Below are 23,047 nucleotides of genomic sequence, written 5' to 3'. Positions count from 1 at the left end.
TCAGTTAAACAGATCTCAAAACAGAAGGACATGGAAATGTGCTTCTTTGCCCAGGATCTGACAGCAGCCCTCTGGACACAGCTAGGTAGAGGAAAGAGTCATCTGAAGTAGCTTCAAAACCCATCCAATCTGTATTGTATTCACTGCAAGTATCACCTTGGGAGCTTTGGGTGATCAAGGTCACATTCACACCAAACATTAAAAGTGCAATGATACCACTTTAAATGGTCATGGCTTACCCCAAGGAATTTTGGGAGCTGTAGTTTGTTAAAAGAGCTGAGAGTTACTAGGATACTTCTATTCCCCTGCAAAGAGCTACAATTGCCAGAGCTCCCTGTGAAGAGGGATTATTAAGCCACTCAAGGAATTGTAGTTTCAGGAGGGAAACAGGGGTCTCTCCTAACTACTCTCAGCACCCTTAACAAACTGCAGCCCCCAGATTTCTCTGAGGGAAGCCACAATTGTTTAAAGTAGTACCCTAGTACTTTTAATTGTATGGTGTGAATGTGGCATTAGAAGCATCAGAAATAAGTGGCAAGTAAAATATAAAAAAAGAGTACTCGGGAAATAAATTCCCCACTGGAGGCACCAGGACTTGCTTCAGAATAAACATTCTGACAAGTGGCTTGGAAAGCCCATCGTGTAACATTTGCACCTTTCGCAGCTAGACCATACCTTTTCTGCCTGAGCTTCCAGCGACCTCAGGTTGTTGGTCACAGTTTTCAACTCCTCTTCAAGTTCAGCACATTTGCTATTATTTTGGAATGGAGGGAGGAAAGGGGCCAAGAGGAAGAACAGTCATTGGGGGAGGGGGGAGGGAAAGAGAGGGAAGAAAAGATAGAGAAAAATGAAAACTGAATCTCAGAGTTTAAGAAAGGGCCTTGAAAGAAGCTGAACCCACTTGAGATCAAAGAGATAAATTAATCGCAGAACCCAAAGTTGCTTTGAAGGACTCCAAAATATTGTCCACAAATCTGCTATGCTACTGGGGCATCACACACGTGCTCTGGGTTGGGTGAGCCAAGAGTCCCTGGTGGAAAGGCCCCCAAATGAACGCTGCCACATTTCAGCAGGGCCAAAATGGCAATTTTCGAACTGTCTGCAGACCTGCAACAATCTTCTGTCTGGATTTTCCATGGAATTCTCTTTCTGCACTCAGGAGCCAATGCAGACGTGACTTGTACAAGCGCAACTGTGGGTTTTAAAATAGCCAGGTTGATTCAGAATTATTTATTCTGCCAACGCCAGATGTTTTGGACTACAGATCCCAACAGCCCAAGCGGCAGCTGTAGCCTGAAACAACTGAAGGCTGACTTATCCAAAACTCTTCAACCAAGCCAGGAGGTTCAGCTTCTTCTTGGGGCTCGATCAGCTACAAAAAAGGTTAAGCACACACCTGTGCACACACACGCCGGCATCCACACCAGAGACGAGAGAAAGCAAACACAGGAGAGGAAGGAGAAGGATAAAGGGGAGAGATCCAGCCACTACTGCTAAGAGGCATCTAACTAGAAGGTCAGGGTAGCCAGGAGATTTGGGTGGCAGCTAAAAAAACCTGATCATTCGGTTCACAGATACAGAGGTATGTTGTCTCCAGTACCTTCTCCTCAGCAGCCATTAATGCTTTCAACGTTTGATCCATTATCCTTAACTGTTCCTCCAGCTGTCGGGCTTGGCTGTTAGTGAACACATGAAAATGCACAAGAGCCATTCACAAAACAATCCGTGTGCGAGTAAAAAAGCATGCAGTGACCCAGACCAAATAAGAGAGGCCCCCAGAGGAAACGATTCAGACACCACGGAAGCGCACAGACGTACGCAGGCGCAACGACACGCACACACACTCAGGCGTGCCAAGGCATGCAGCAGACCCCCGCAGCTGCTGCTGGAAGATAGCCAGTCACCGTCCCGCACCACTCATGTACTGCGACATAAATCACACTTGCCACACGGACCCCAGAGCCCTTTTTTAATCGGCCAGGAGGTGGCCCCTACCTTTCTGACAATTCAGCCCGCTCCTCCGCACGCTCCAGGTCGCTCTCAATGATCACCAGCTTACGAGCCACCTATAGCAATGGGGAAAGCAGAAGGAGGGGGGAGGCTCAGGGTCCAGAAGCAAAATGGAGACTGCGATGGAGAACCAACAACATCTGGAGGGCAACAGGTCAGGGAAGGTTGCCCCAAGTAACTGTGCTGCCCGTACTTGAGACAGGGAGGTGGAGAGGGAGACCATTTCAGAAGGCAGGAAGCCAAGGTCAAGTCCCCAGCTTCAGGAGGTGGTGTACAACTCCCAGCGATCCTGCCCTTGTGAAATTTCAGCACACTCTCTCCAACGCTTGCTAGGCAAAAGGCATCACTTTCCGCCCCCCTCTTGTGGGCTTCCTCCACAAAGCTTCTCCGCTCAGATCCTCGCTGCTTCTCAGTGGGTCATCCTGCCACCCCATGCCTTCTGCAGAGCATCTCAGGTCTCCCTCCTCACTGGTCCTCCTTGGAAACAGCAGCCAAACCGAATAACCTCCCAAGGGCCCCCGGCTGCGCTCAAGTACCCACCTCTTCATACTTGCGGTCGGCGTCCTCAGCAATGTGTTTGGCCTCCTTGAGTTGGATCTCCTGAATCTCCATCTTCTCCTCATCCTTCAGGGCTCTGCTCTCAATGACCTTCATTCCTCTGGAAGGCAGGAATTACAAGGGTTGGGAAACTGCTTGCTATTGAAGGCCCATTGTGTCTCAACAATTCTGCTCCCCCTCACCCCCCAAAAAAGTTATTTCTGTGACCTGTAAGCCTCTCTGATTTTGCCTAATTTATGCTTCCCTGGATAGTCCTGGGGTATAAAGCACCTGCCTCCAAAATCTTCTGCAGCCATCTCTCTGGCTAGGGAAGTTTCCACAATTTTAAAACACTATTAAGGACTTCCCACAAGTGCCTTCCTGACTGGTGGGCTGAAATTTTGTTTCCCCCTCTAGCTCATTGCGCTTTTGGGTACCAAAATTAAACTTCAAGATAGTCCAGCTATCTAGTACATGTATGGCTGCCACTCACTCGTATAGGAAAGAACAATTTGGTGCCACCCTTCCACGCTTGGCAGCGACTGGCTCAGCCTCTGCTCACAAATACTTTGCAGGGGTGTAAAAGGGTACAAACTTCCCTTCAAAACACACAGCTACTTACAACAGGCTATTTGCTAGTTTCCTTTTTTTTTTTTTTTAAGACAGTGTTCAGGGAATTCCCATTTGCACAGGGGTGTCATTCTGAGGCACTGTATGCATCAAGAGGACTGTGTAAGCCAGCCCCATGCCCTTCTGGGGCTGAAAATGGTGCGCGGGTCAGTGGTCATGCATGCCTCAAATGCACACAAAGGGGGGGTTAACTGTATAAATTTGGAGAAATTTAATAAAAGAATACCCTGGTGGACTGGGCCCCATGTCGGAGTGCGTGTGCATGTATGTATGCTTGTGTCCACATTCACACCATGCAGTTGAAGCACAATGATACTACTTTAAAAGGTCATGGCCTCCCCCCAAAGAATTCTGGGAGCTGTAGTTTGTTAAGGGTTCTGAGAGCACTTTGGAGATCCCTATTCCCCTCAGAGAGCTACATTTCCCAGAATGGTTTAACAATCCCTCTTCTCAGGGAACTGTGGGAGGATATGGATGTGTGAAGATGCCATTCAGGTACCCCTCCTCCCTATGTGCCCTCTTGCCAAGATATGCTGTGCAGTAGGGTGCGTGGCCGAACACAGCCGAGGCTAAAAGGCAGGCCAGGCCACAGCAGCTGCTATGCTCCTGCCTCCCAACTGAGGTGTTTTTGTTATGTTTTTTTGAGGTTGGACAACAGGAGGGCTATCCTCACCTTTCGCTCTCATCTGCCGCCTTCTCAGCCTCCTCCAGTTTCTGCAAGGCTGTTGCCAGGCGCTCCTGGGCACGATCCAACTCTTCCTCTACCAGTTGGATACGCCTGTTCAGAGAAGCCACATCGCTCTCAGCCTGCGGAGAAAGGAAAAAGCCGTGACTTTTGAGGGAGCCCAAGAGGTGGTTGGGAAGCACACTGTGAAGAGGAAAGGAGACCTCAGCCAGCTTCCCCCCCAACATGGCGTCCTTCAGGTGTTTTGGACTACAACTCCCAGAGCTGTAAGTCTGAAACATCTGGAGGGGGCCAGACTGGGGGGGGGGGGAGCAGAGGGAAACAAAATAGGGGAAAGTGGTGTTTTGAGGGGTTAGCAGAGAATAAGAAACCAATTATTAAAGTAGGGGATTCTTTAAAAAAGCAGACTGTGGCCCTGTGTGTCCCCATCACTGCTTGCCTAATCTGTTAGATTATTTCTCAACTCTTTCCTTTCCATGCGAGTTACTTCATGATACATCTCAGGCAGTCTGATCCTTCACGCACCGAGGGATCAAGAGCCACTTTCACTTATCGACAGTCAAAGGAAATGGACATCCCCCCCCATCTTTTAGAGTTAAAACGTGAAGGGTGGGTCTTATAGATCAAGGGCAAGAACACGAAGGGTGGAGAGACGAGGCCCAGCAGCTGCCCTTTACAGATGTGCTGCCCTGGTTGCAACTCCTCCAGGTTCTAGAGGGCACCACGTTGGCTACCATCATTCCAGATTGCAAACTTCTTGGGGCAGAGAGCTGTCTTCTCCTTCGCACCAGCCTGATATACTTCCAGACTTTTTGCTCAAATCATGGAGTAAGGACGGAAATGCATTTCCCCCATGAAAAGCTTTGGGGTCTCTGCAGGGCATAAGCCATGGGAGTTTCTGGGAGTCCTGGACACGACCCAAAGAGACAGCTCAGACTCCTGGCTGATTCTCCAGGGCTGGGCTGATGCTGAATCCTCAGCTAAGTCAGCAAGAGAAAAAACCACAGCGCATGGGGAAGTGGCCTGCACTCTCAGATCCTCTGTGCCAGAAAGGGCACCAGTCAGTAGCTCCAACCCAACTTGTGTGTGGCCCCCGTGCCAAATATGATCCTATCAGGGAGGGGGAAAGAATTCAATACTTTTTATACAACTTATTTTGCAAGGAATGCCATTCCCTACAATTTTTATTCTAACATAAAATAAGAGCAAACCAGACTACCTAATTTTAAATACTTCCACAAGTTCACAGCGACATGTCAACTTTGATGGAAACTCCACTGTGTGCAACAGAGCTTACTCACTAGGAAGTGGGTTTAGGACTGCAACCTAAGCCACATTTTCATGTTCTTCTGCAAAGTCAGTTGCTGTGGTTTTTGATGCAAAAGCCTCACTATTGCTTAGGAGCTCCATCAGTGCAAAAAGATCAGGAATAAATAGAAGTTTCTGGAAGTCAAAAGGGCGACGCCACATTTCAATGCACTGAGCTCCTGTTCACTTGGGTGGGGCCTGCACAGAATTACTTCCTGGGCCGGCATGGCAGAGTCCATGTGTGCTTTCTGAGGCTCTCAGTGTTACAGTACTTTCATCTCTGGGGAGGGGAAAACTGGCAAACAACCCTGGTCTCAAGTGTGGGAAAAAACCGATTAGGCAGCCCAGTTAATAATTACATCAAAACTGATCTCAACCCAGTTGCAGTCTGCAGTGATTAAAGGTCAGTATCCCACTTCCTGTTCCCAAAGCAGAAAGTCAGCAGAGGCTTGCATGTAGTTTCCTTGAAAGTCCCAAAATTATGGCCTTGCTCTCCCTCCCCCCCCCCCCGCCTTTTCCCCCTCCTTCTGCAAAGCAGGGCTTTTCCTTATATGGTAAAGAAAACTACCCATGACACCGGAGGGGCACTCCCAGGGCTAGCCGATAAACACAAGTTTCTGGTCTGTGTTTGCTCATAGTTTCACTATGAGAAGACCAGGGATTAATGATTGCTGCTGGGCTTGACAGCAACTATTTCCCTCCCCCTCCAGTCGTCATTCTGAAGTGAATGGGAAGGGAACAGCACCCTCCACCCTGCAGAGACTCCCCTTCAACAACTCTGCTAGTTACCTGATCTCTGTGTTTTAAAGGAGTATCCTCACAGGATTTGGAATTTGCACAATACACTGGCCATTTCTTACAGCCTGGCCTTTAAGCGCTTGCCTGCTCTCCAGCCCTGCACTGCCATTCTGCAGCAGGCTTGACAACATTTTTACAGACTATCAACTTTTGTGGACTTACTTCAACGACCTTGGCTTTAAAAGTCCTTGGGTTGATTATATATCCCCACCCCCCACCCACCCAAGGATGGCTTCTACATCATTTTCATGCTGCTGGAATTTGTTAAATGGGTTGATCTGGACATGTGTTTTGGGGGATATATTTTTTTTTAAAGGAATCGTGTTTGCTTTAATCTGTTTTTACTACTGTCTATTTGCTGCCTCCAGTCTCTTTGGAGAAACAAGCAAGCAAGAAAAATGTAAAATATACATACAAGGCTTCCTTAACAAGCAACGTTTTCTCAGATGCTGAGATGAACCCCCAGGCATAGGACTGCGGCCTGAATTGCAAAACCATCTAAGTCAGGGATGGGGAAACCTGGAATCCCAGGAGGCAGCATGGCCAATGGTCAGAGACGGCAGGAGTTGGAGTCCTGCTCCATCTAGAGCCCACATCCCGGAGCAGCCCTGGCTTCGGGTTTCCCCTGCCCCTCCTCTTCTCATCCCCGCCTCCCTCTGCTTTGCATGGTGATTAAGCAAACAAGTGGGTCACCTGCCCTTAAGTCAAGCGTCCACCCCACACGGCACCTGCCCAACTAAATGTTTGCTGCAGAGAAAAGGGCAGGAGCCCAGCAGGCAAACAGGAACAGCAATGAAGGCCCCACCTGCACTATGCACTTAAAGCATCCCTTTTCATGGCCATGGCTTCCCCCAAAGAACCATGGGAGCTGTAGTTTGTTAAGGGTGCTGAGAGTTGTGAGCAGGCCCCCATTCCCCTCAAGAGAACTACAGCTCCCAGAGTTCCCCGAGAAGAGGGATTGTTAAATCACTGTAGCTTTGGGAGGGGAATGGGGCTCTCCTAACACCTCTCAGTAGCCTTAGCAAACTAAAAATTCCCAGGATCCTTTGAGAGAAGTGATGTGTTTGAAGTGGAGGTGGGAGGGAGCTGCTGGCATCCTGAGTATTTTGTTGCAGGTGCCATTTTTCCCCCCAGCTTGTGTCTTAAAAAACAAAACAAAACAAGTCCTGATCTGAACACCTGTATGGCAACCCTGTGCATAGCAGCCATGTGAAACTCAGCCTTGTAGCAAAGGAAACCAGATTCAAAGATGTTCACATTGATTTTTCTTAAAAAAAAAATAGTACCAACATCAATATGCATATTTACGTAGAAGTGAAGGGAGATTATTCCCATGTAAATGAACACAGGATCACAGCTTGAGTGAAACTGGCTAGCAATGCTCAGGGAAGTTGCCCATCACCCAGGCATCCATGATGTCTGAGTCACCAGCTGCACCTGCTCAAGGCGGAGTTCTTTTGTGGGTGAATCTCAGACAGCATGCTTGAGAATTTGCAGCCCAGGCAGCACAACCACACACTAACAACCTGGATGAAGAGAAAGTTGCACCAAAAGCAGGGCAGGAAAATAGGGGTCTTTTTCAATAGTAATGGTGGCTAAGTGGAATCTCCATGTTCTGCGGCAATGTATCTTTGAATGCTACTTCCTGGGGAGCAACAGCACCAGAGTGCTACCTCCTTTGTGGACCCCCAGGAAGTTGGCTACCACAGGAAACAGGATGATGAGCTAGAGAAGCCTTTAAAGGCTGACCCAGAAGGGCTCTCTCATGGGTGGCATACGAAGAAAGTGACAAGGGAGATTTGTCTTTCAGCAAATACCAAAGGGCAGGAGTCACAATCCAAAGAAACTGGGTGGTTGCGGGAGAGTTTTGTCATTTTAAGTACACTGATAACCTGCAGAATTATCTGCCACAGGGAGCTGTGGTGTCGAGTAGCAAAGCCATTCCTTACACCAGGAAAGGACACAACAAAAGGTGGGAGCATATTCTCCCAGATTAGGAGAGTCAGGGCAGGAGCAATGACCTCCAGATGTTGCCAGGGCTCCCCAAACCCAGCACACCTGGCAGCCAGCATGGCCAGCATTCAGGGAAGGTGGAGAGCAGTATTCTAGCAACACCTGGAGGGCCAAAGTTTGGCTGAGCAACTCCCCTGGCAGGCAACAAGGAATGCCATGGGGGTGCATGAATGGTCTGCCCCCCCATCAGCCCACTTCATTCCCACATTGGCCACGGAGAAGGGAGGGAGGGAAATGTTTTCCCATAACCAGCACCCCGATGCCCCATCTGCTCTGCAGAAGGCTTTTATCACTATTGCTATTTTTTGCTAGCCTACTAAGAGAACTGGCAGGACACATGATTTTCCCGTTCCATAGGAGGAGGCGGCCATCCGATGGGCCATTGTGAGAAACGGATGTAGGGCCAGAAGGGTCTTTGGCCTGATCCAGCAAAACTATTCTTATGCTCTTTGATCTGATCCAGCGGCAGGACTCTTCTGATGTTCGTTGAGAAGGAACTCTAGTCTGGGGTGCGGAACATCCTTCAAATGTTGCCCGATTACAACTCCCATCATCCCTGACCTTGTTGATGACTGCAGCTGATGGGGGAATGGAATCCAACACCTTAAGGAGGGCCAAAGGGTCCTCACCCCTCCTCTAGTCAACACATTTGCACAGGCATAACACACAATGTGGTTTGCACCCAATACTGTGACCCTCTATCAGGAACATGCCAAAATGAATGTTCAGCTGCCTTTCGGGGCTGGGTGCAGTGGAATATGTGCACAGAGATGGTGCTTTGGGGATGGATGGCCACCTATATCAGTGATTCTTTAGCTGTGGGTCCTGCATTGTAGGGGGTTGGACTGTATGTATGCCTCTCGAAGTCTATGAATCAGAGTGGGAAAGGACCCACGACCCATTCTACAATTCTAAGTGGCACCTGGATGTAGCCAGGAATTATTTTAGCGGAGGCAGGCTTTTGTTGCAGGGGCAGAACCAAGATATCTGCAATGACATTGGTCAGTTAGTTATTTCTATTTATTTACTTGATTGGGGGTGCAGGCCCCCCCACCCCCCTGACTACACCCATGGGAACAAATCCCCCAACATTTTAAAGAGAAAAGTTAAACCCAGCATTCTGTCCACTGCATCATATTAAGTTGGGGAGGAATTCAAGTCGCTGCTTAGCTTTAAAGGATTTCTGGTTTGCGTTGACTAAGTCTCTGAGCATCATCTAACACCCCCCCCCCTTAGGGAAGGGCCCTAGCTCAGAGGAGCAGAGCAGCCCCTTCTTAGGAGGCAGATGGTTCCAAGTTCGATCCTTAGTAGGCCCAGGCAGAGCTGGGAAAACCTCCTGTGCAAATCCCTGGGGAGCCCTTGTAGCCAATACTGAAGCCAGGATGCTCAAATGGTCCCACTTGGCATCAGGCAAATTTCTGGCTAGGCTATGAGGCTGGCATGCCAATTTCTGCTGCTTACAAGGAAGTCCGGATAAACCGGAATCAAAGTGTGCACATTAATTCATGTCCTTCAAACCATGCTGTTTTGCATGGATTTTACTCCGTTTAAAAAAGGAAACACTTAGAACCCCCTCGCTGTGCCCAGAGCCCCGCCCTCTTCATCCCAGAGGTGTAAAGGTGGGTTTTGCGCTGCCCCAATTCAGATTTCCAGGGGCACGCGGGGCAGACCTGCCACGACGCGCAAAGCAATCCTAAACGGTAACTCCCTCTAGCTACGCTTCCTCTCCGAGCCTGAGCCCCCGGAGCCCAAAACGGCTCCTGCAAGGCTCTCCTCGGCCTCGGTCGAAGCCGCGCCAGGCTCCCCTTGCATCTTGCGGGGAACTTCCCCAAAGCGCCGCCTTTGTTCGCCGAGGCGAGGCCATCGCAGCATCCCCGGCAGCCCCCTTTGTCTCCCGAGGAAGCTTTGGGGAGGCGCGCCTTGCAAAGCGCGAAGGGCACGAGGCCCGCGGCGGGGAACGGGGCTCCCTCTTGCCTCCGGGATGGAAGGGCAACCGAGGAGCTGCCGACTCCAATCGGGGTTCCCCAAGTCCCTCCTTGCTCGAAATCCGAGGCGGGAGCTGGAAAGAGAAAGACCCCCTTTTCGCGCTCCTCGTCGAGCTCCCGGATCGGGGGCTGCCGAGGCGCAAAGGCGCAGGAAGGGCGGCCGCCGCCCTTGGGAATGCGGCGCCCGGCGCGATGCTCGGGGGATGGCTGCCGCCGCCGCCGCCGCCTACCTGTTCGCGCAGCGCCCGCTCCTCGTCGAGCTCCCGCTGGAGCCGGCCGGCCCTTTCCTCGGCGCCGTCCGCCTGCTCTTGCAGGCTGCGGATCTTGCGGCGCACGGCCTCCAGCGAGCTGAGCCCCGCCGCCATGGGCACCGCAGGAGAGAGCAAGGAGGAGGCGAGGCTGCCAGAAGGGGAAGCGGGCCGCGGCCGACCGGCAAGCAGCGCGGCGCAAGGCCAGGAGGCAAGGCGGCGCCCACCCCGGCTCCTCCCGCCTCGCCGCCTCCGGAAGTCCGCCTTCCCGGCCCCGCCAGCGCCCACCTGCGCCGCCTGGAGACGCCGCGTCTCGGCGCGGAGCCGCGCCCTGCCCTGCAGTGGGCTGCGCGGACACTTACTCGCAAGTAAGCCGCATCTTCAGCGCCTGAAGAACCGCTCAAGCCCAACCAGCATCACCGAGATCTGCGGGACTTCCTGCGGATGAAATGCGCTGCGGATCGCGCTGCGTAATTCCTCGCCAAAGTTATATGTGGAGACCTGCACCCCTTTTACACTGTTAGTTTGGAAGTAAACCTCTCTCCTTATTAATTTTTAAAAATCAATACTACATATATATATCCGGCTGGATTGTAATAAAACCAGTGGAATTCATTTCCTAGAATTCCTCGGGCGTGAGTCCAGCTCTAGTTCAAAGCAGTGGGTTTTGCTACTGAGTACGCATGTCCATGGGGTCCAAGGGGTCACGAAGAGTCGGACACGACTAAACACCACCAACAACAAGAAGCATGTCCGTGATCAGTTTGCATGCAGACACAGTTCCTCACATACTTTTTTTGCAAGGTCCACAAAATCTTACAGCGGAGTAAACTCTTCTGGGATCATGCTATGTGATCTGTTTTTGATTGCCTCTCTGCAATCAAATATTTCCGCAGTGCATGGCCCTGAAGAGGCAGGCGACCTCTGGACTGTACCACAGGTCAAGCTTGCATGAGGGATGCTCTTTCACAAACACCTCAAATCCCTGCATCAATAAATCTAGCATGTCAGGGTTATGCCTTAGCCTTTTTTCAGGGGCATTATAGCTATCTAGATGTTTTTGTATCAGTAGTGGAATTTATTAACCAAGTAAATATATTAACCATTTTTGCACATGGAGGAACAATCCTGTCCTGTGAGCCCTCCCTTGCTACCTGAAGTGGAATAGCTCTGACACAAGTTGAGAGAACCTGGTATTGAATGCAGCCGGATCTCGCATTTCCCAAGATGCTGCCCCCTGACCCACATGACTCTTGCTTGGGTAGCAAGGAAGGGTCACCTGGCCCTGTTCCTGTGCTGTGGTGGACTAAGCGGCTTTGTTCCAGGCCTGTTCTCCTGGAACCGCCCCAGCCCCAGCCTCTCTCTCCTCTTTGTACTAAGACAAAATGCCCTGGGGCAGGAATGGGTGAGAGGTTTGGGGGCTTGCTGCAGCAGAAAAGGGGGAGGGTGGAAGTGAATGGAGACTTTCCAGAAAAGGTGCACAAGTGCCACCTGGTGGTCAAAGATTCACAGCACTTCCAAGGTGGAAGGTGTTGTGCTCCCAGGGACAGATGCTTTGGCTCAGAGTGATACTACAGCAACATTTCCTGGCTTTAAACCATCTAAAGAGTTGCGCCAGCTGCCAGCTGTCACAGAAGCACCGTAGGAAGTAGTTACCAGGGACTGAGCCTGCTAAAGATTCCCAGCATTAATTGTTTAGCAGGCTACCTAGCAAGAGCCAGATATGCAAAAACAAGGCAGACTTCCACCAACAGAGATTGCGAAAAGGCCACCATAACAAAGCAAATGAAATGGGAGGACATGAGAATGAAAGGTGCTTGTCTACGTTTCTGGAAACCATTATGGGAGATATGCAGTGCAATCTTATGCATGTCTATTCAGAAGCAAATCCTGTTGTGTCTGATGGATATTACTCCTCAGTCTGGAAGGGTGGAGCTCAGTGGCTTTGCATGCAGATGGCCCCAGGTTCAATCCCTGGCGCCACCAGGTATAGCTTTGGGATTTCTATTGTCTGAAACCCTGGAGAACTGTTGCCAGTTAGTGCCAGTTAGATTCTGGACAAAGCTGCTTAGGTTTTTAGGATTGTGGCCTTAATGCCACTTAGCATTTACTGGCATTCAAATCATTTCACATGCCTTATCTCACCAATCCTCACAAGAGTCCTGTAAGGTAGACCAATATTATTACCATCTCTATATTGGTCTATGTTTGCAGGGAAGGCTTAGAGAACTTGCATGAATTCTGAAAAGTATGCTTAGGTGTGTTCGGTGGGGGAAGGGGGCTTTACTTCCTTCTATTTGGGAAAGAGCAAAGAGGTTTTAAATTGGCTCTGAACATGCTTGTGTTATAATGCAAATGGAATGGAAAAATTGTGCCCCGCCCCCTGAGAAAACAGGAAGGGGGAAGGAGCAGGACTTGCTGGACTGGAGAAAACTAGGAAGAATACTGGCTGAAACACAGGGAATGTCAAACCAGAGAATCCCCTTGAGCTGAACACTCCATACAGTGGTGCCTCGCAAGACGAAATTAATTTGTTCTGCGAGTTTTTTCGTCTTGTGAATTTTTTCGTCTTGTGAAGCACCACTGTGTATTGATGGTTTCCCATAGGAATGCATTGGTGGTTTAAAAAAAAAGGCGCAAGACGTTTTCGTCTTGCGAAGCAAGCCCATAGGGAAATCCATCTTGCGAAGCAACTCAGAAAATGAAAAACTCTTTCATTCTGCGAGTTTTTCGTCTTGCGAAGCATTCGTCTTGCGAGGTACCACTGTATTCCAGAGTCATTCTAGGATAGGGGGTGCTTAGTGACAGCAGGATGCTAAAGTGCTGTCCAAAATACTCCAGATATCTCCAAGGAGTTTGCAACAGGCACAGTGGGATTCTTGGCACCACCAGAAAAACCATGGTGGAGGACAGTCGAAGGGCAGTCAAGGAGGTGCCTTATGCCATCACCATTCCTTCTGATTGCAGAACCAGGTGGCTAATTCTAAAAGGATGCCTTTTGTAACTGACTCCAATTGGCTGGTTTTGGGGGTTTGGTAAAAAAATGAAAGCAGATCCTAAAGCCTGCCTACTCCTGATCTCGTCCAGTACTGCTGTCTTTGAATGGCAACAGCTTGTCAGGGTCTCAGGCAAGAATCCTTTAAAGCAGGCTTTGCCAGTCTGGTGCCCAGCTGGCTGGAGTTGATGGGAGTTTTAGTTCAAAACCCGGGGCGACGACCAGATCACCAAACTTCTACATGCAAAAACCAGGAGTGCCTGCCATTGAGCTATGGGCTTCTCTTTTTCTGCTCCGCCACAGGGAGTGGTTTCCTCACTCCTACCTTATCTACTGATATGAGCTATGACAAAGGCTAGCCAGGGTTTCCATTTGACTAGAATTTGCAACTTCAGTTAAACTTTGGCTTCAAATCTCGGTCAGATGAGTCGCCAAGTTGGGTGTGGTGGGTGTTGGCCTATGGCAGAATCAGCTCCTCCTCAGTCCTGGTTTAAGCATGAAACCAGGTATATATATATATTTAAAACCCAGTAATTCGACAACCTACCTGGCTTGGACTGAGCACTTAGCATCTACAGAACCTTCTGCCAGGTTTTCAGCCCCAACCAGCTGCATCGTCTCTGGTGACTGTGTGAGCAACAGGAGTACGCCAGGAATCCAGTCTGTGGCATGTGGCTCTGGCGCACTAGTTGTTTCTACATGTAGATGTTTCTGCTTTTAAATACAGCTTCATATTTAAACTGAGCTTCAGTTGTTTGCTTTAAAAATGCCTCTTTTTAAAAATGAATGGAGAAGTCTGCAAGGAGGGTATTTTTTTAAAGAGAGAAGCTGCTTAGCCCTCTTCATTATAACAGTTTCCTTTCCACAAGACAGGATGTTCCACATGTTCAGAATTATATCCTATGGAGGTCGGCACATGGAAAATATTGTTCTGGTCATCCAAATTGATTTTTAGTTGAAAGCTGTGTTCAGAAGCCAGAAGGAACTTGGCCTGCTCACCCTCCTGGGAGGGAGGAAACCCCCCACGGATGGCCATTTTGGATTTCCATAAATCTCCTGAGGAAGCCTTCAAAACACACACAGGCACTCAGGGCAGAAGTGGAGGATGGAATAACTAGCAGGCAGATGAAGCAGGCAGATTTCAGCTGCCATTTCATGCACCTGGGGAGTAAGCCCCGGATTACTCAACTCACCTTACTTTTGAGTATAATAGTATAGGATTGGACTGAAAGGCTGCAACCCCTAAACACTTACCAGCCAGCAAGCCCCACCCCACTCAATCTACTCAGTGGGACTCGTCCTGAGTCAACATGCTGCACGTGTAGTACTGATCTCTCTCTCTCTCTCTCTCTCTCTCTGTGTGTGTGTGTGTGTGTGTCTCTCCTGATAGCAAACATAGTTTTCAAAGCAGAGCAAGTTCAGATGGGGCTGCCTGTACTACAGCTTTCTGGCAGTGAAGGCTTCTGAAAGTAGGATCTGTGACAATTTAGAACAGTGGGGCACACCTTTACAGTAAAAGGGCACCTGCCAAGACTCTGCTGACTGGCGGAGGCCACGCAGGGAACAGGATAGCAACACCCTAAAGTTACTCATTAAGCCGTTCCCTCCCACTACAGGCAAACCAGTGTGTCTCAAAGGAAGTGATTTGGAGGCTGACTGCCGTCTGCTTTGCCCATGACTAATGTCCCCGCAGTTGCCCAATCCCAGCCGGTAAAGGTGATCTCACTCCAGGGAGCCCTTCCTCATGCACACTCATTTAACATCCGTCCTTCCCTAAGCATTTTTCTGAATCAATCCAGGAAATTATTTCCTCTCTAGGCAAGTTGGCCTTCTAGATCAATCAGCACTGCATCTCCTTTTGCTGCTTTCTACAAAAAGAAACCACACACCTAAAAGGTACAGGATGGGAAAAGATGGGGAAGGAGCTCTCACTTTCCTTTCAACATTTGCAAGCCAATGTGCCTGCTTTCTGAATTAAAGGGAAACGGCAAGAGTCTCCTTCTGAGAATCCAGTAGCATTTCTCAGCTCTCCCCAGCCTTCATCTGAGACAAGCCATTTCAAAATAGTCTGCATTCTTTTCCTTATAAGGAATATCTCCCCTGGATCTATATGCGGTTCCTTTGAACAAGTTAAATAAACCGGCTGGCTGGAATGCTGACTTCCATCTATAGAATGCCACATACGGGGGGAAACACATCTGAACCAGATTAGACGCAGCCTGTCTCTCAGACGAAGAGTCATTCTGTGGTTCTATGGCTTGAAATTAAGTCAAACAGATTCCTTTCTAGGCTGGGCACAAGACTTTCTTTTTTAATCCTACGCAATGGACTGAGCAGAAATAAGAAAGAAGTTTGTCTTCCAACTTGCACTGGATCGTCTTCATTTAACACCGCACTTTTGCCCATTCTTTCTAAAACCACTTATGTATATGGAAGTTATGCCACCATTTTTCAAATGAGAGAAATATAAGTGACATCATCTGCTTGGGATGTGCATCACCCGCTCTAAACTTGGGAGGACGTCTTTACTTGGAAAGAATTTCCCTTGCACCGTAATGGACGGGGAGCTACAAATGTCTGAGAGTTACATGCATGGGACTATTTAATACTCGTCAAGGGTTAGACAGGTGGGCGGAATGAGAGGCTGCAAAGGGTGCAGCTCTCACCCATACCATATAAAGTGCTGAGCTATATATAACCCCGATGCTTATTCTCTGGATCTATCTCCTGCAGACTGCAGACCCAGCAAGTATCACCTTCCGGGCTGAGTTCTCACAGCTGTAGTTTTCTTGACAAACCTTCTGACTTTCAAAACCAGAAGATGGCTTGGAAGCTAAGAACCATTGGTCTACCTCTACTCTTAAATCCTTAAGCACAGACATCTTTTGGTAACCTACTGGGTATCCATTATATGCATTGGAGCCTCAACTCAACAACCCTAATTATTTACATCCCTTCTCTGTTTTATGTGTATCAATATGTGTCTTTTGAATAGTTGCAAAGATTTTAATGTAACATCAATTATCCCTTCATCCTCTGCCTGCATATTGACCCCCGAGAGACATCTTTCCCCTTTGGTTATGAAGCAGAAGCACTTCACACGCTTGGAGGTACCCAAAATGAACAAATGGTACCCATGCTCTTTGGTGACGGGGTGACTGTCATCATGCAAGGAAAATGGTCTGTTCCTGCCCATCTGCCCATGTCAAGAGATGCCTGGCCCTGAAGAGGGACTTGGGTGGCCTTAGAGATGACATAGGCTGATGGCAGCCCAAATGTTAGTGGTGTGTGTGATGGTGGAAAGGGAAGGGTACTCACATCTGCAGCTTTTTTCTCTGCCACCTCCAACTTTTCCTGGGCATCTTTCAGGGACTCAGAATATTTGTCCAGTTCATCTTCAGTGCTCTTCAGCTTCTTTTGCAGAGACACCAGCTCATCCTCCAGCTGGTTGTGGTGTGGGGAAAGCAGGGAGGACGTGTGGGAGAAGGGGGTGCAGCAGGCAAGGTGATCGCGCACAGGAGAGGTGCAGGTGCAGAAGGACAGGTGGACAGAGGAGGAGAGAAGGAGGAAAGAGGGAGAGAAGGAGAACCGTTAGCATCCTCTCAGCACGGTACCTTGGTGGCCTTCTCATCCGCAGCCAGCAGGCTCTCTTCCGCTTTGTGCTGCTCTTCCAGAACCCGGTCCCTCTCATCCTCAGAGGCCCGCAGTTGCTTTTCCAACTGCAGAATGTCCTCCTCCAACTAGCCACGCATGTTAGAGGCAAAAGAGGAGGAGACAGACAACACACTCAGATGCATTTGTGTCCAGGGACATTGCCCTGCCTTCAGCCACCCTCTTGGATTCCTCCCCCCCCACCCTGGAATTAGTGGGCACAATATTTTTAAAGGTCTCCATCACATGGGCAGACAAGACCAGAAGCAGGAGAAAAGGCATTAACCAAGTGGCATGTGAGGCAGGATGCAACAGATCTGAGCCGTGGACTCAGCCCCATCCACAGGCCAGTCAACACCCTGTGCTTAGATATAGTTATTGACTTAGAGGGTTTGGTTGTTCTTTTTATTTTTTAATCCCACTCTGGCGATCACTTTTTAAAAAGTGGGGTGGGAGACAGTTCCTGATTTGAACTGGATCCCAATCCAGCTATACTTAATCACTAGTCAATCTTGCTGAAACCAACAGAACAAGTTATTTGTGAGTAACTATTTTCAGTGGGGCTTAGTCATGACAAGCGTGAGCTGGCCTGGACTGATTGATGGCAAGGACCCTCATGCCCACTTGGAAGTCAAGCAGAACGGGGAATGTTGGGGCTTCCTCCCACAGGGAGGCTGTGGGCTCAATCCTCTAGGCATGCCTCCTCAGGATCAGGGCCCTTGAGCCCAATGGGCAGCCTCACTGCCTGGCCTTCTGCATCTTTTCTCAGAAGTAAAATCCCATCCCCATGGGATTTTACTTCTGAGAAAAGAGGCTTCTGGTCCTGCTGTAGGGATTCTGCTCCTCTTATTGCAGTGAAACTAGTTTGACGCTCAGAAAGCTGGCAGGCCGGCCTGTGACTCCGTGTGTCAAAAAGTCCCACGGCACACCCTGCTTCTCTTCCTCCACGACCTGGGAGCCGCGGAGCGGGGCCTGCTACTGTCGAGCCACCGTCCAGAAGCCTTCCCCTTCAGCCAACTGCTTTCCCCAGGAGGAGGTGCAGGTCCCTTCTCTCCCGTGAGCCCAGCTTCTTCCAGGGGCAAAAAAGAAAGACACCCCCAACTTTAGGCAAATTTCCTCGACGGCCCACCGCGCGCCCTCTTTCTTACAAAGCACTCCAGAAACCCAACGCCGGGAAGGCAGCCCGTCGGTCTGGAACCTCCTGGAGATCCACGGACCTTACTCCCGAGGAAACACGTCGAGAATCGGGAGGGTCGTTTGCTGGCGCGCCCCCTCGCCTTCTCGGGGGGTGGTTCCCCACCTTCCCCAGCCCCACTCCAAACTCCCTCCTCTCCCCTGCGGGGCCCCGACGGGGCGTCCGCCCACCTGCTTGCTCCTGTCCTCGGCCGCCTTCTTGTCGGCTTCGGCTTGCTCGGCCCGGTCCAAGGCGTTCTCCTTGTCCAGTTTGAGCATCTGCATCTTCTTCTTGATGGCATCCATGGCGGCGGCGGCGGTGGTCGGGGGTCAGCGGCAGGAAGAAGAAGAAGGTCCCGGTTCGAAGGCGGCGGCGGCGGCGCGGCGGACCTGTGCGTCTGGCTGCTGCGTCTGGAGCTGCCTTCCTGGAGGAGGCTGGGCTGCGCGGAGGCGAAGGGCCGGGCTGAAGTGCGAGCGCCTCCCCAGTCGCGCCGGGCAGATAAGTACCGCCGTCCCCGGGGGCCGAGTGCATTCCTGGAGACATCCAATACTTTTTTGGGAAAGGGCTCGCGCCGCCCTTCCTCCGCCCGCCCGCCTCCCCAGCCCTCCTCCTCCTCTCCTCCTCCGCATCTTTTTCTCTTCTCCCTGCCATTTGATCCCAGAGATGCCTATATAAGGGCAAAGAGGGACGGGGCGAGAAGGCAGGAGCCGCTGCTGCCGCTGCCGGGGAGCCTCCGTCCAGCCTCGCGGCCCGACGGCGCTTCTGCTTCTTCCCCCAAGACGCGGCCCAGGATGGCCCTCAGCAGCCTGGACGGCTTTCCCAGGAGGCGGGTGAAGACCATGGACGGCCGTTGGGCTCTGCCTGGCCCCTTGCTGCCTTCCACCTCCGCCGTCGGAAGCGGGAGATTCCTCCGGAGCGCAAGTGGCCAGCGCGCCCTGCGCCTTCCCGTCCTTTGGGGCATCTTGTGAGAAGAGGGTGATGGACCCGATGGACGCCCCCCTCCCAGGCTCTTTTTACCTTTATACAGTCCAGGGGGAAGCGGGTTCAAAGGCAGACTCAAGCCATTAAGCTCTCCAACTTCCTTGGATTAATTGAGTGTATTTCCTAGATGCTTTTCATTCAAATGAATCCCAAAGTGGTTTGCAAACAATAAAGAATATCGTAATACAGCCTAACAGAACATCTCAAGTACAGCATAAACCATATAAAATAATTAACAAATCATCAGTGAAACAATTACAATCGCTTTATAAAATACTTTACTGATAACCCTGAAGAACGGCAGCCACTGAAATCAAAGCTTGAAGTTTGGCAAACTCAAATAGACTGATTGGTCCTGGAGTGGGGAGGGAGGCAAGCTGGGATTTTGCCTTCCCCACCCTTTTGTAATTGTTATGTACTGGAAATCAATAAAACTATACTTATAATAAAATTTTGAAAAACCAGTTAATAGCTATGGAACTGTTAACAAAGCAATGAAAAACAAGCTAAGCATCACAATTACAACAAAAGTCATTATATATGGCATTTATAACCTATAAAACATGAGTCTTTGGGCCACTCCTCCCTCAGCCTGATCTACCTCATCTTGGGAGGGTGGCACAGAAGGAAAGAGAGCCGGGCTCTATAGAGGAAGGGTAGGCAATTTCTTTTGTTGAGGGTTGCACTCCCTTGGGCATAACCTTCCACAGGCTGCGTGCCTATGGTGGGCGGAGCCAGAGACAAAAATGTTCTGGATTAACTGATCTGGAATCAGGACAGCCTGGCTTTGATGTCCACCATGGCTACTACCTCCGGTAAGAATGCCTAGGCTTGGCCCGGCTATAGAGTTCTGCAGCTGGACGCCTCGCATGCCGCAGCCTCTCTCTGCCCCTGGGTCACTCAAGCCTCACCTGGGGATGGAGCTGCAGCTGGGCAGGCACATGCTGCAGCCCAGGCAAGTGGGCAGCAGCATTGCTGCCTACTCTCCTCTGCACCCCCGGGTCAGGCTTAACCCAGGAATGGAGTTGCGGCTGGTGGCGTTTGGCGCAAGGAAGCTGCCCGTCTCTGCAGCTCCCTCATACGCCAGATCCAGGCTCTGATGAGGGAGCCTGTTGTGGTGGCCCCTGGACCACGGCCTCCCCAGCCCTCCCCCCACGCTACAACACTGGGCCAACCAGATGCCTGTGGCGGGAAACATGCAAGCAGAACCTGAGCACAAGAGGCCTCTCGCCTTCTGCAGTTTCCAGCAACTAGTGTGCAGAAGCACAGAAAGTGTGTGGGTGATGAGATGTACATAAAAAATCCAGGCAAAATGAGGAAGCAGAAAAAAGGAGCCCTGATGGGATGGAAGAGTGGGCAACTTCAGAAGGCATTTGAGGACCACATCAGGTGCGACCCTGGGTCTCAGGTTTTCCCTCTTGTGCTGTGAGAGAAATGCAAGATCTAATTGTACTAAAAGAAACACAATAAAATACGCAATAAGCAATAACATGTCTTAAAACTTAGATGGACAACCAGTTTAAAACCCATCCATTGCTTGAATTGAAACAAATGTACCGTACACACAACTCAAATGCTACTTACAATTTTTTCAGACAATGCTATAGTGGAAAGGCCATGTTACAAATTTCTGTTTCCCCCTCCCCACATTTCCTTGTTGCAATAACATGCCAGAGACAAAACAGTAAAAGAAAGAAAGAGACCAAGTGTGCTCTCTTAACTTGCTGCCTTGCTGATTAATCAACCCCAGAATTCATTGGTTAACCTCCAGAGTAAAGTTTATTGCCCTGTTTTAAGATATGGGAGAGGATTTGGATTAGTCAGTCTTCCTTTGCTGCAGGAAACTGAGGTCCCAACCCCACAATCTTTCTCTCTCCCCCACCCCAGTGACAGTTCTCAGTCTTCGAACGTAGAACTACATGACAGACCGTTCTGTAGAAGTAGTGCATTTGCTCTGCGTGCAGAAGGTTCAGTCCTGCCATCTCCATGTTGGCTCGTGAAAACCTCCTGTCTGAGCCAGTGCAGAATCTATACTAGGCCATATGGATTCATGGTCTAACTCTGTATAGAGGAGAATGTTTCTAAGCATGCACAGATGTTCCCCCATACATATTCGGATGGGGAAGGCTTCTGAGGCCTTTCTGCCAGCTTTGTTTATGTGTTATTTAAATGGTTTTATTGATATACTGTACACTGTTTTATGTGTTTTGCCATTTACACCTTTAGCCTTTTTGAAGTAAGCAAATTAATGCTATTATTATTATTATTATTATTACTCTCATGCCTGATCCGATTGCTTCTTATAAGTCCTGTGAGCAGGGCAGGGGCTATACTATGATCCATTACCCTCTTTGTTCCAGATAAATACAAAAATGCCAGCAGTAAGATGAACTTCACATTAATCAAGAAGAGAATATCCCTGAGCATGCGTAATTTTTTTCCTCTCCTTGCACTGCAGTAAGACAGGAGGAAGAGAGTTCAGAACAAAGGGGATGACTTCTGAGTCAAAGCAGCTTCATGCCAGCAACTAAACACCCTGTGGGGATATTCTAACCCGCACTATCAACTGTCCATGCAAAACAAGCTGCTGATCACTATTCCAAATTAATAATGTTTGCAGAGTGTTGCCAGTGCCCTAAAGGCAGCCTTGCATGTCACACTGCCAAGTTTGCCCTTATCATAGAACTGTATCCAGTCCCAGGGTCCTCAGAGACCGTGCCTGGACCATGTAGTTCAAAGTTTGCAAGCACTCTGCTGTGTTCACACCAGAGTTCACACGACCTTTTTAGGGGGAGCTGAAATCCTTGAGGACATTAAAAGTCCATTTGTTTATTTAAGTGTTTTTAGGTCTCTCAAGGTAAATACCCCACAAGGCAGCTGACAATTACTTAAAATACAAAACTACAAAAACAGATGCTTATAAAAACAAAACAATAAAACACCACAAATGAACAGAAAATAAACCTTTTTATAAAGTATGGCTAAAAGATGAAAACTAGCTTCAAGGGTAGCATCACAACTGAGGGTCTGATTGGCTCATGAAACCCCTTTTCTGCTTTTCACTCACAGGCTAGGCAGGGGAAGAATATTTTCGTAACTGCAGCAGCCCTGGTAGATCAGATTTTGGCATGTCATTACATTTCTAATGGGAACAACACATGTGGGAACTGAATGAGGAATGACGTCGGCAGAGGTTAGGTTCGGGGAGGTATAAAAATATTTAGCTTTGAGCTACATAAGCCTGCACTTTCCCCTTTCCCACTGCCCCAATTGCTGACAATTCGCTTAAAATGACATTAATATAAACCCACGTTCATTTGTGTCGTCCGTGAGGCAGGGCACCCCACACATTGGAAGCTGAGGGAGTGCTCCATTTTTCAGAGTTAAAATGGGATCTTTTTGCAATCGTGCTCACCCCTGAAAATGTTTATTCTAAGAGAAAGTGTGAAAGGAACTTGATGCCCTCTTATACTCCACAAGTCACTGACCTGATCAGAAGGACATGGGGCCCAGATCATTGACTCACACAGGGATACAATGGGCAAACTCTTATGAGAACAGAAGGCTGCATGTCTACACAATCCTGATGGAGCAGGATAACTGGATGCAAGCACAGCCTGGCTGGAATAACAGAATCATAAAATCATAGAATTGTAGAGTTGGAAGGGAACCCAAGGATTGCCTAGTCCAACCCCCTGCAATGCAGGAATAATACTTTCAATGCATAAGAGTACCCAAATATTTCCCCAGTGCATGGCCCTGAAGAGGCAGGCAACCTCTTCCACAAACACCTCAAATCCCTGCAGCAATAAATCTAGCATGTCAGGGTTATTGCCTCGCCCTTTTTTCATGGGTGTACTAGCTATCTAGATGCAGGGATTTAGTTACTTGCTTTTGTATCAGTAGTGGAATGTATTAACCCAGTAAATATAATAACCATTTTTGCACATGGAGGAACAATCCTGTCCCGTGAGCCCTCCCTTGCTACCTGAAGTGGAATAGCCCTGACACAAGATGAGAAAACTTGGTATT

The 23,047-nt window shown here is 49.4% G+C and overlaps 1 protein-coding gene and 2 long non-coding RNA genes across 16 annotated transcripts in view; 1 reads left to right on the top strand and 2 right to left on the bottom strand.

Annotated features, from left to right (window-relative positions):
• The window catches only part of LOC310664293, a 99,446-nt gene extending 86,554 nt beyond the window's left edge, over window positions 1-12,892 (top strand). The window contains exon 3 of the long non-coding RNA XR_014504873.1: window positions 12,879-12,892. This is a non-coding gene — a long non-coding RNA (uncharacterized lncRNA). The remainder of the gene's footprint in view (window positions 1-12,878) is intronic.
• Window positions 1-23,047, bottom strand: part of TPM1 (tropomyosin 1) — a gene marked incomplete at its 3' end in the record, with an annotated part of 51,943 nt that overhangs the window by 13,469 nt on the left and 15,427 nt on the right. For 3 of the 14 annotated variants that reach the window (XM_083413180.1, XM_083413178.1, XM_083413172.1), the window contains exons 2-7: window positions 18,226-20,438; window positions 16,528-16,653; window positions 3,851-3,984; window positions 2,551-2,668; window positions 1,996-2,066; window positions 676-751 (exon numbers count right to left, since the gene is read on the bottom strand). In XM_083413180.1, the coding sequence (XP_083269306.1) occupies window positions 676-751; window positions 1,996-2,066; window positions 2,551-2,668; window positions 3,851-3,984; window positions 16,528-16,653; window positions 18,226-18,339 (639 nt within the window). In that variant the 5' untranslated portion in view covers window positions 18,340-20,438. Of the gene's footprint in view, window positions 1-675; window positions 1,677-1,995; window positions 2,067-2,550; window positions 2,669-3,850; window positions 3,985-10,196; window positions 10,587-16,527; window positions 16,654-16,823; window positions 16,950-18,225; window positions 20,468-23,047 lie in introns of those variants that run through there. The other 11 variants (XM_083413175.1, XM_083413176.1, XR_014504836.1 and 8 more) reach the window with 11 other exon arrangements.
• Window positions 12,476-16,521, bottom strand: LOC310664290. The gene is made up of 3 exons (XR_014504870.1): window positions 16,226-16,521; window positions 12,977-16,166; window positions 12,476-12,710 (listed from the first exon to the last, which is right to left on the bottom strand). It is a non-coding gene; the product is annotated as an uncharacterized lncRNA (long non-coding RNA).

The sequence above is a fragment of the Podarcis tiliguerta genome, assembly GCF_965153285.1.
Source record: "Podarcis tiliguerta genome assembly, chromosome: 14".
Taxonomy (NCBI): domain Eukaryota; kingdom Metazoa; phylum Chordata; class Lepidosauria; order Squamata; family Lacertidae; genus Podarcis; species Podarcis tiliguerta.
Note: the sequence above shows the minus strand (reverse complement) of the source record. Positions and strands in the feature narration are given on the sequence as shown.